We start from the raw sequence: 12,087 nt of genomic DNA on the forward strand, positions 1-12,087 counted from the left end.
TCCATATTTCTGTAAGCTACAGATGCTTGGGAAGATATCCACAAGCCATATAGGAAATTAAGGAGGAAAAATATATCTCTACCTAAAAGCAGTAGACTTAAGGAAAGCTGTTGGACTGCCTCCTTTTGCCAAAGATCTGTCAATAGGTGCCACTCCCCACAACCCAGTGCATGCAAAGGCTTAGAGAGAGAGTTTGTCTGATGTATACCCAAACTTCACATGGAATACCACTAGCTTAGACAACTTTATTATCCCTTCAGAATACCAATCCCACTGTTCCTGTCCCATAGAGAAACAACTGTTGGCAAATATCACTGTGTCAAAATACTTCCCAACGGCGGTGGGAGGAGTTCAGAGAGGGCATATGCTTAGCATGCAGGAGGCCCTGGATAGATTACATGCCTAGCACGATGGCCAACCCCAAAAACAAACAAACAAGACAAAAACAAAAACAAAGGCAGGTCAGCATGGGCTTTGTAGTTTCAAGGCACTGAAATAGAGTGAGATCCACAGCTAATTTAGAAGGAAGGAGAAAATAGACCTATCTTCCTATAAAGTGTATGCAGCTTAATTTCTTTGGTTGTTTAATCAGTATGGGAAGGAAAAACCCCTCTTTGTCTCATTATTTATTTAGGCAGATCAAAGAGCTTTTCCATCTAGCTTCAAACACTGTGGGAGTCATTTCAGATCACAAACAATACTAGTGAATGAGTTCTGAAAATAGCTTTCCTGGGAAGGCGGGCCATGTGCTGAGCAGGGGGCTTTGGCTTCAGCTCCACACCATAGCCAACAGACTCTTCCACAAGGCAGCCGATCAGACAGCAGATCAGACGTCAGCCCATCTACAGTCCAGAATGGAGGGGAGGCAGTGTCTCAGATGCTTCCATACTGATGAGAAAAGCAAAACAAAAAAAGCCCCGGGCTTCCTTGACATTTTCCTAGCTTGAATGGATTTTCACTAAGCTATGCAGTCAAAGGTTGCTGTGGGCTCTCCCTGGATCTTCCATTTCACCGGGCACATGGGAATAGGGTTCTCACACTAGTTGAAAGCTGAAAATGGGCCTGTTTTTAATCCCATTTCCTGTTCTGAGAAAATTATCAAAAATTAGGCTTCTGTCTTCTAGAAGATTCAGAGGACCTTGCAGAGGGTTAAGAAATCACCTTGAGTTAAAAAGGGAAAAAAAAAAAAAAACAAAAAAAAACAGACAGTCCTAAACCGGTAAAGCAAGGGGAGGAGTTTAAAATGAATTGCCTCTGGAAAAAAAAATCAGGACCTGGGGGGAGAAAAAGAAATACCAGGAAACTCTAGATAACTTCTTTTACCTCCACCCTACCCCACCCCAAGTGCCTTATCTCCTGAGTCACCACCACCTGCAAGTCAGGAGGTTCTTCCCCAAATGAATGAGTGGACACAGGAGGCAAGGAGGAAGATACCAGTGATATCACTGTCTTGGACTTCCAGCCACCTGGAGCTTTAACCCTTCTGGACACCCATCATTACCTACCCCTAGGAAGAGGCCAGGATACCATGCATAACCGTTGCTATTTCTGTCATTAATTTAACTCTTTCCCCACACCATGTCCTGCAAGTCTACCAAACAGTAAAAATACAAATAATATCAAGAATGATAGGATCTGGTGGGTCGTGCAAAGGACAATGGGTGCTGAATGATGAAGAAATAACATGGAACAGAAACAAGAGCTTTCCATGTCCATTTGAGCATCTGGAGAAACTTCTATGGAGATAAAGTGAATTTAACCTAGATTCTTAAAAATAAACACACACACACACACAAATGGCAGGCAGCTACCTAACAAACTCTTGTCAAGAAAAATCAAGAAGCAGCTCAGACATTTCCCGAAGTTGGACGTGAAGTTCAAGGCAAGAAACATTCTGAACCTGCATACATACCTCTATCATTCTTCTTCCACCAAAACCGTATCTCCCCAACTGTTTAGTATCAAAATCACCCCGATAATCCTCTGAGAGAGTACAGGCAACAGGAAACAGATAGATTGGTACACAGAAACAAAAGGTGACTTTTGAATCATGGGAGTGATACAATGTTGCAGACTTATTCAAAGCCAAGAAGATTTGCTTCTGCTCCTTAAGGAAGGCCTTAAGAGCTCGCTCAGAAGATGAGAAGAAGCATTGAGCCCTTTTCCACAAGTCTAGGAGGCAAGAGAGTGAATCAGTAGGAAAATAAAGCTCTTCCCTTCAGCCACTAGGCCATTTGTTGAATCAAGCACCTGCCTGTTCCTTCCCTTAATATTCCCAGCAGACAGCAGGAGAGGCTGATTGGGGATGAGGCCAGGAGATGACAGAAAGGGAACTCTTACCTGGCTGCCCCATACTCAGGGGGGTGCTGATACCTCATCAGTTGCCCCTCTGTTCTCCCTGGCTGGTTCAGGCGATGCTCACTATAGAAGTGCCCTGGCTCTTGGGACTTGCACACTACAGACTGGGATGGCACGCCCTTGAAAGGGTATTCTGGCGGGGGGCCTCGGTGTTCCATGGCCTTCAGACTATGTTGGCTTGGAGGTGGCCCTTGGGCCTTGTAGAATTCACTGGAATTGGTGGCATTCTTGTAGAGATCATTGGGTTGTGGTGGGGAGAGAGGAGCACTGGTAACAGGCGGGTGGGCTTTAACTCCACTGGTAGCCAATGACATCTGCATCAGTCTTTCACTCAAGGATCGGACATGCCCTTGTTTAAGATCTCGAAGGCCTTCATCTTGGTGCATCTTCCCAGGCGTGAGGCGCTGAACTGATGGGCGTCCCTCGGTTCTCATCTTCTGGTTGGTGACTCCTGTGACATAGAAAGCAGCCCCAACACTAGCATGCTGCTGGCCCCTGAAGTACTGGGACTGGACCTTGGCCTCTTCATAGGTTGGGAGTTCTTCGTTATTCTGCATTCGAGGGGACAGCTGCTTCTCCATGACACCGTTTTCTGACTGGATTTCCTGACCCTGGGGTTCTTGGCGAGCAGGGTGTGCCACAAGCTGCTGCTGGTGGTGATCCTGGGAACTCAATACATCATTCTGAGGGCCTTGGTTCCCACTGCCCGTGGAAAATGGAGAGCTATTCCCTGTGGCTTGCTGGTGTATGGCAAGCAGACTGCGATTCTCACTGGGATTGCCATAGCGAAGCTGCTCTTGAAGCAGCCGTTGCAGTACCGTCGTTCCTCCACTTGGCTGATCGTCAGAACTTCTCATCTCTAGAGCTGGCGGTGCTTTGTGAAGAGAGAGAGAAATTGGGCACTTGGGCTGCCCTTGACCTGGGAAGGGGAAACAGGAAGCTTAACATCCAGAGGATGGATAAATCAGTCCTCTAAGGGGGAAGAACACGTGTTCTTTTAAGGTGAGGGATCCATTACAGAAACAAAACAGAGGACTGTATTCATAAATCATAGATGAATTCCATGATTATCGTCTTTACCACTGATATGTAGAGGAACAGTTAGCCCAGCAACTGTTTTCTCTCTTTGATTTAAACAATCCTGACTTAACTTAATAAAGGAGTAGGCAAACAAGGGTCAATCAAGTAGGGTGATGAGAGGGGCCAGTTTTCTCAGGCCCTCACTCACAAGGCTTATCTCTCTGTACTCTGTTTAAATTAAAAAATGCAAACCCTACGGCCTTGGAGGTGCAGACAGAAAAGTGGGCAGAGCTACCCCCTAAACAGCATTTATCAAGCAGTTTCAGCATATGTCCAGAGAAATAAAATACAAAATAAGAAATAAAATACAAAATAAGAACTTAAATAAATAATGGGTAAAGAAGAGCTTAGGCATAAAGGATGCCTCAGTCTTAGTTTTTCTCAGATTGCCTAGAACTCCAGAATATAATCTTAAAAAAAAAAAAAAAAAAAAAAAAAAAAAACTTTTTAGTATTCATTTTGGATGCTCCATGATTTGATCAGAAAATGGCATTGAACAAATGGCACTGACACTCTTCTCCTTAGGCCATTAAAGGATAGACACGAAAATGGTTTGCTGTTGATGTTTGGGTAGGACAAGTTGATATGAAATATTTCTCTGACAACGTTTAAAAAAACTGAAAAAAAAATCAAAGTCCATGCTTCAGAATCAAGAATGATGACCACGCCACTGACAACCATCACGTTCTCCTAAAGAACTACAATGGATGTTCTCAAACAGATAATAGAGGCCCAAATTATGATTCAAGTCCTAGTCATACTATGGCACACAGGGGAGCCATACCCAGTACTCTTCTTTTCATGACTTCTATTTTCTCATCTGAGAAACAGAATGGGAAGGGACATGTAACACCCCATCTCCCTCAACACTCCCCTACTTGGATCAATTTATCAGGCATCGAAAGATTCTTTTGAGAAAAAAAAAAAAAAAAGTCACGTTAAGACGTTAAGTACTCTAAGTAATCACTAATGTTAAACAATGAACTTTTCATTGTAAATATCTGAAAGAACTCAGTGTGAATGCACATATCACACACAAAGTCACTGTAAAACTCAACCTCCTGAGTCTTAGGTTTCCAAAGGAAAATTCTAGACTCTATCTACCAGGTGCTCTTTATCTCTACTCTTTATCTCTACGATATTACGCCACCTCCAAGCTCTCTGCAACTCCCTTTCTTTTGTACTGCAGGGCTTCCAAAAGGTGCACCTCAGCAGATGGACGCACTCAGCCTCTGGCTTTTCTTAGTCTGTGATGGTTATCACAAGTTGCCTTCCAACTGTTCTATGGGATAATCTGACCCAACAGTTACCCTTGCAAAAGCATGTTTTAGTATTTTTTTTTATTTATTCAGGTAAGTAATTATCTTATTCATGGATTTGTTTTGTGCTGTTAGAAATGAAACTCAGGGTCTTAGGCATGCTAGGCAAACATGCTACTTCTTAGCTACATTCCAAGCCCTCCCTAGAAGTTCTCTCTCTCTCTCTCTCAATTCCCACCCATATTCTTTTGAAAAGTGGAAACCAACCACCAAAAGGCTAATTAACTTAGCCCATAACTGCATTTCTCTCCACTCCAGTGACACTCTGGGGTTGTTAGATTTGGACTCAAGAGTCAAATATAAAAACCTCTTCTGTTGCCTGAAATTGGACAGATGACTACCAAATTCTTTTCTTCTAGAAAAAAAAAAAAAAAAGATGGAAACAAGAATGTTTGTAGTTAAAGCAAATACCACTTCCACCCCTCCCCTGCAAAGCAGGAGAATGCAGACATTGAGCTGTCCCAGGCCCCATACCTTCAGAGGTATGCCACCCCCTCCCAGGCCACACCCGCCCATCCAGAACACACACACATACACACGTAAGCTCCCGGTCATGTGGACATGTGGGCCATCACACACAAATGTAGGGCCCGTGCACGCAGGCACACAAACATACACACTTATGCAAGCATGCATGCACACACCCATACACGCACACACCAATGGTTCGTACCTATTTCTGCTTTCTTTTAGGCTTAAAGCCTTGATCAGGATAGGGAACTCTTGCTTATGAGCAGCTCCAGAGACCGCAGAGGCAGATTCCCTCTCCCCTAACACTCAGGTTCAGGGTAAGCGCCGGCAAGAGTCCAACCACTGGTCAGTCTGAAATGTTCAGGAGGGGTGGGGAGGAGAAATAAAAATGTCGTTTCTAAATTGCCACCAAGAGCCAGCAGTTAACCAAACTGCTCCTTCCAAGGGAAAGTGTTGTCTCATGTGGCTTGGCTTTTTAAGTCAGTGGCAAAGGCTATCTACACTAGGGCAGAAAGCAAACCTCACTGTTCATCAGGGGTATACAGGAGGTCATTCCAGTCTCCAAGAGACAGAAAGGCTAAAGTGTGACCCTTGAAAGTACTGCTGTGATCAAGTCTCATAGCCTTGGAACGCCATGCCAATCGAAACCATGGAGGATGGTAAAGAGCCACAACCAATGTTACCTTTGGGAACAATGTTTAGTTGATGCCAGTAGCAGGAAAAGGCTCATGAGTTTTTAACTGTCTTACAAGCTAGAAGGGAAGACAGACATCGTGAAATAGATTTGAGGTTAAAAATAAAAAAGTCACTGAATACCAAACTCCTGATTCTACTGCCTCAGCCTCGGGTGGGCAGAAGAAAAACAAAACTTCAGCCAAGTCATTTAATATTTATTGAAAATATTGACCATTCCAGACATTTGCCATCCTCGTGCTAGACACAATGAGTCATACAAAGATACACACAGTATAGTTCCTGCTCCCGGTGGAGCTTACATTCTGATCAATGGCTAATCACTCTTGCAAGAGGAGGAAAACTGAACATCCAACCCAGTTCAAAACAGCAGCCCTTCTCCATGCAGCAGAACATGCCTTGGTTTGCTTTCTCAGCACTTCCTCTGACCCTGTGTCTCCGCCAAAGGATTCTACTTTTTAAATGAAGCTAAGTACAATTACAATTGAAGATGAGGTACAAACATCCCACAGATACGGATTTGAGGTCATCTTCCTTTACAATTTCTGCTTTGAATCTCTCTAAGAATCCCTCCCAAGTCCAACCAATGCTGTTATAAAATTTAAGAGTGTGTGTTTCGATAAGGCTGCACATGAACCACATCCGGGCCTAACCATGACTCATTCATATCACTTTGAAAGAAGGAAAAAAGAAAAAGAAAACTTTAATCCACACCAGAGGCTCTGTAAGCAGCACAGCAATGCAGAAGAAACACATGAGCATCTTATTTTGGGAGCTTGCCCAAAATTTTCAAGTTTTTTTTTTTTTAAATCCACAAAACCACACAGTGATTAATTTAACATTATTTCCTTGCAATGTTGCCAAAAATAAACTGAGCAGATAAAGAGTGAAGAAACCTGGAAATTTGTCTTTCCATCTTGTTTTGGTCCAAAGTTATGATCATGATCAAAGGCAAAACTGCTACCAATCTGCAAGGTAATTATGTTAGGGTGTCTCCCCCTCATTTCATAGCAGAGAAGCAACTTTTAATTGGAATCAAAGTCAGACTGTGTGCAGAACTTTGGGAAAGAACCACCATGCTTCTTTGTCCTACTCTGAGCAAAACAATTGTCTGTTTCAACTGAGACACAAGAAAACAGCCCAAGGCTTTCAAAGTGGGAGCCCCTGGAGAAAAAAGTGCCACAGGTTTTATCTCCAGACCTGCTTAGATTCTTCATGCTGATTGAGACTGGCTTTCTTCAGACACCCTGATCTTCACTGGAGAAAACCTTACTTGTCTCAAATCTCTTTTCCCCAAAATTTCTTTTCTGCTTTCCTGTATTCTTTTCAAAGTCCTAATCAGTTTATAGTACCTACTGTGCTCTTCCACTCCCACACCAGATCCTTTTGGTTTCTGTTTAATAGGAAAACAAATCACTTCAGGAAACAAACAAACAAACAGATAAACACTATACCTAGTTCCTGCTCAGCTATGGCTCTGTTCTTAGAGATCTTATGCCCATCTGGGATGCTAAGGAAAAACAAGATACTATTAAAGACACAGTTCCTTGTGGTATGCACAACAACTAAAATAGTATGAATCCTGCAACCTTTAATTTGCCTACACTTTTAATCTTGCCACTGCCAGGGATCTGACATCTTCAATCAATAAAATAACCTTGTTGCTCTTGGACACACAGAGTGCCTTTGAGGATATCGGATGGGAGACGAAAGGAAAAGTGCAAATATAAATCCATATATTCAGCTCCTCTGTAACAGCAAGGCAGCAAAGTGAAGGTCAATTCTTACTCCATTTGCAGTCACTATTCTCTCCCCCAAATAACTAGAGGTTGAGCCTAGCACATTAGGGAGCGCTCAGGTATCTCCCAAGCCAAGACACAGCAAATGAACATTACCAGGTAGCCAGAAAAAAACAAATGTTTGCCCTTTAAATGAATGTTCAATAAGCCTATTAGGTCTTTCCAACTCTTGTTCTACTTCCTCTCCATTCAGCCTCCACTTTACTACAAACAAGGATGGAAAACCTAGTCTAGGAAACCTTCTTCCTCTGTTAAATTTGGATCAATCTACCTCATACTTTATTTCCAGATAAATGGAAAAGATCCAGGTCAAATTTTCTGTGACTATGCCATTGTGAATAAAACATCACACAGACACATGCACACCCTCATTGAAAGCTAGAAGGATGGGCTGGGGAGATTCCTTAGTGGTTAAGAGTACTGACTGCTCTTCCAGAGGACCAGGGTTCAGTCAATTCTCAGCACGCACACAGCTGACAACTGTCTGTAACTTCAATCCCACAGTATAATATGCTTTCTCCTGGCCACCATAAGCACTGTATACAGATTATGCACAAATACACACAGGCCAAATATCCACTCAAATAAATAAATGAATCTAACAACAGCAAAAAGCCAAGAAGTCCCAGTATATCCTCATGTGCTGTCAAGTTGGGCTGCTTACTGGCCTGATCTTTAATAGACATAATCTTTCCCAAGAAATCTTGTGACACAAGGCACACATTCGATTCCTTGTGTAGTATATCATGAGTTTAACAGGTAATGGGGAAGCAGTAAAACCACCAGAAAGGTAAGGGTTCTACAATCTTACTGTTCAACTTCAAATCTCCAATCCAGGGGTTTATTAATTGCCCTCATCCATGTTTCTTTATGCCCATGGAGTTCAGTGGCATGACTCACAAATTAGGAACAATGCTGTATACAACGCATAGCATAGCATAGTGTTTATAATACTAAACACTAAGATGGGTTAGAGGTGTTCCATGTAGAATGTTGGGCATGGAGCCTGACACACAGTAAAGACTCCAAAGTTAACTATTACTCTAATTATCATGTCAATTTCAGGTTGTTGGGTTTTTTTGTTTTGTTTTGTTTTGTTTTTAGTATGCTTTAAAAATTTTATAGCTGTTTTATTTTAAAGTCCCTATTTGCATCTCAGTTATTGGTGCAGGGTTTCTTAAGCCATCCACCGTCAAATTTGGGAAGGCTTGTGGGAGACCACTTAATGCCCCACCCTCTGGAGACTCTCGCAACAGAAGGCCATTTGCTCTTGCTTAACTCCTCACTTGCTTAGAAAATGCGTAACGCAAGAATGAGCATCAATCCTTTTCACCTATGTCATTCATTGCTTAGATCACATTGGCAAATAGTTAAAAGGCCTTGAAATTTTCAAGGCTTACCAAGCATCTCGTGATAGAGCTGTTTCTAAAACACTAATTAATTTACAAATGTTTTATTACGTTCTAATTTGTTTAATGTGTGTGTGTGTCTGTGTATGTGCGTTCCTGTGCATGTATGTGGGCATGTATACCATGTTGTGCATGTACAGATCAGAGGTCAAACTTGCAGGAGTCACCTCTCTTTCCATCATGCAGCTCCTGGAGATGGAACTCTGGTCTTCCCAGGGGTACTTGCTTTAACCCATTGAGCCATCATACCCAGACCTGAATTGGTCATTTCTTATTCTACTTATACTTTAGTTAATCTTGTGCTGAAGCAACTAGCCCAAACATTGATAGGCACAAAATGTATCACATAGGGGTCAGCGAAACACAGAGTAGTGGGGTGAATTCTGTTGCCACCACTCTATCTTCTGATATATATCCATTTCAAAAAAGGATGATTAAATCATTTCCCCCACATCTCACTGCTTACTGCCTCAAGAAAGTATTCGAGATCCATAAAATCAGAATGAACATAAAAGGAAAAGAGTGTGTACCTGGATACCTGTTACCTTAACAATCTCCTCCCATTATGTTTACTTTCTTTTTATTATATTTTTGTTTTTGTTTTTCGAGACAGGGTTTCTCTGTGTATCCCTGGCTGTCCTGGAACTCACTTTGTAGACCAGGCTGGCCCTGAACTCAGAAATCCGCCTGCCTCTGCCTTCAGAGTGTTGAGATTAAAGGCGTGCACCACCACGCCCGGCTATGTTTACTTTCATAAACAACATAAACATGACATTCAAATATTTATAATACAGAAGACAAGTCACTTATAAATTCAGTACTTCAACATTGTTAAAATTACTGAACATATTATTTAGGTCTCTGCAAAGCAATGAAACAAAAACCTGTTTTGGGTTTTAGAGACAAAGTCTTCCTCTGTAGCCTGGACTAACCTGGAACTCACAATGTAGTCCATGATGGTTTCAAACTTGTGGCAATCCTGCTCAAGTCAAACAGTGCTAGGATTATAGGTGTGAGCCACAAAGCAGCACAATAAGATACTAATATGCCCATAATATAGGTTCTTACACTTCACTTTATTGCAAGCCTTTTAGCCATGTTTTGGCATGGATGTCATAACAAATATTCTAATAGTGCATTAACGTGCACTTACCCATTTTCAATGATTAATATAGTCAACTGGTCCAGTCTTGTGCTACTTTAAATCATGTTATAAAAATGTCTTTGTGATTTAAGCTTTTGCCATATTTTGGAAAATGTTTTCCTAATGATATTAATTAAATCTTAATAAAACATATTGTTTCTTAATATATAATCCCACAAAGGAAATAAATGGGTCAAGGAGCACACATTTGTAGACAATCCATTAAAATAAATAAACAAACAAAAGGTAGCAAAATATCAAAAGCCCCAAGGAATCTTAATTTCACTTAATATAATGTTCTTGTGCTCCTATTTCTTTACCGGGTCAGAGCACAGCTCTGGGGACACTGGGAAGCTACAGCCAAGAGAATCAGTGTAGGACCTCAGTGGCTTTTGAAATGGCAGAGTGGAATGTGGGCTCCCCTAGGAATCTAGCTTGCATGCACTTGCCCCAAATTGCCACTTGGCCAAGAAGCTAATTAGCAAAAACATCAGATGGGTGAGAACAGGTTCATGGCCTGTAATGGCTTATATCATCTTTCATTTTTGCCCTTGGAAAGGTCTGACAGTCAGCTTAAAGACATTCAGTTCTAGTGACCCAGCCTGTTACATTCTGAGAATGGAATTTGTTAGTTTTGAGATTCCCCATCTTCAATCTACTCTAATGGGCAGGTTGCTGTGTAAAACTGAACGTGCAGAAGCAAGGAGTCTGTGTGCATGCCTCTATAGGGAGACACAGTGAAAGCACTTTAAAAGGGTGACCTGATATGAGTAAGTGCCACCTGTTTAAATGGTCAATGTGACAGAGGTTCTAGGTAGTGAAAGCAGCAGCCACAGATGTCCCTGGCTTCACAAGAATAGGCACGATGGTCATTTCTTTTCTTCAGTTCTTTTCCAGAACCCTCAGAAAAATGCAGTTCAGCTTTATATCTCCTCCTTCAAAGATTTTAACTAATTCTTCTCCATTTCTTCCCTGTCTTGAATTCTGCTCAATAGACAATAAATTCTGATCCCTTTATTTTGCTATTGTACGTTGTATATAGCTTAATTTTAGCACCAACCACAGCATGTTTTTCACCAACATTTAGTGAGTGTTTATTATAGCTAAGTATTTAGCTTTAGCTTATACTAAGTAGACATTGGGGTAGGGAAAAAACTCAACAACAAATAATCAGAGTCCTGGCATCAGGAGCTCCTGAGAAAGTCAGGTGATGCTAATACAATATTTCTGCAGAACACAGAGCTGTGGTCTGATAATGCAGAAGGGGAAAGAAATCTGTGAGCTCTGTAGAAGACCCTGAATTTGTGGATCGACATGATTTCAAAGACATACAGAAATATATCTTTGGAAGTCATTGGTATATGGTTAAGTGATAACATCATAGAGAGAGTTGGGGCATACAGAGGAAAGAGCAGAGTTCACCAGGGCTGATAGAATGATGGACCCCAGAAGAAAATGATCATTCAAGAATCAGGTACATTGTAAATGTGAAATTAATTCCTTTATAAATAAACTCTCAAGTCCTCTCCTCTATATAACTTCAATGAAGAAGATCTTGCTTCAGGGATGAAGTCCCCAGAAGTAATGTGGAGACATAAAAGAAGGTAATACTCCTCTTTTGTGCTTCTAAGTGTCCAAACAGAAATCACAGCAAATTGACCCATAAACAGAAGACAAGTGCAACTTCCTAGGCTATGAGATCTTGGAGGCCATGGGATGGGTATATATTATTTCTAGCCCTCTTTATGCTCAGTATGTGCATAAAGACTGAATAATGGCTTTCCAAAGACTTGGATAGAAGCTAAAATAGAAGA

At 41.6% G+C, this 12,087-nt stretch overlaps 1 protein-coding gene across 3 annotated transcripts in view; it reads right to left on the reverse strand.

Moving 5' to 3' along the window:
• Positions 1-12,087, reverse strand: part of Amot (angiomotin) — a 58,382-nt gene that overhangs the window by 38,002 nt on the left and 8,293 nt on the right. For 2 of the 3 annotated variants that reach the window (XM_029473546.1, XM_029473548.1), the window contains exons 3-4: positions 5,431-5,579; positions 2,341-3,277 (exon numbers count right to left, since the gene is read on the reverse strand). In XM_029473546.1, the coding sequence (XP_029329406.1) occupies positions 2,341-3,215 (875 nt within the window). In that variant the 5' untranslated portion in view covers positions 3,216-3,277; positions 5,431-5,579. The remainder of the gene's footprint in view (positions 1-2,340; positions 3,278-5,430; positions 5,580-12,087) is intronic. The other variant, XM_021153301.2, reaches the window with a different exon arrangement.

This window comes from Mus caroli, chromosome X (assembly GCF_900094665.2).
Source record: "Mus caroli chromosome X, CAROLI_EIJ_v1.1, whole genome shotgun sequence".
NCBI lineage: Eukaryota > Metazoa > Chordata > Mammalia > Rodentia > Muridae > Mus > Mus caroli.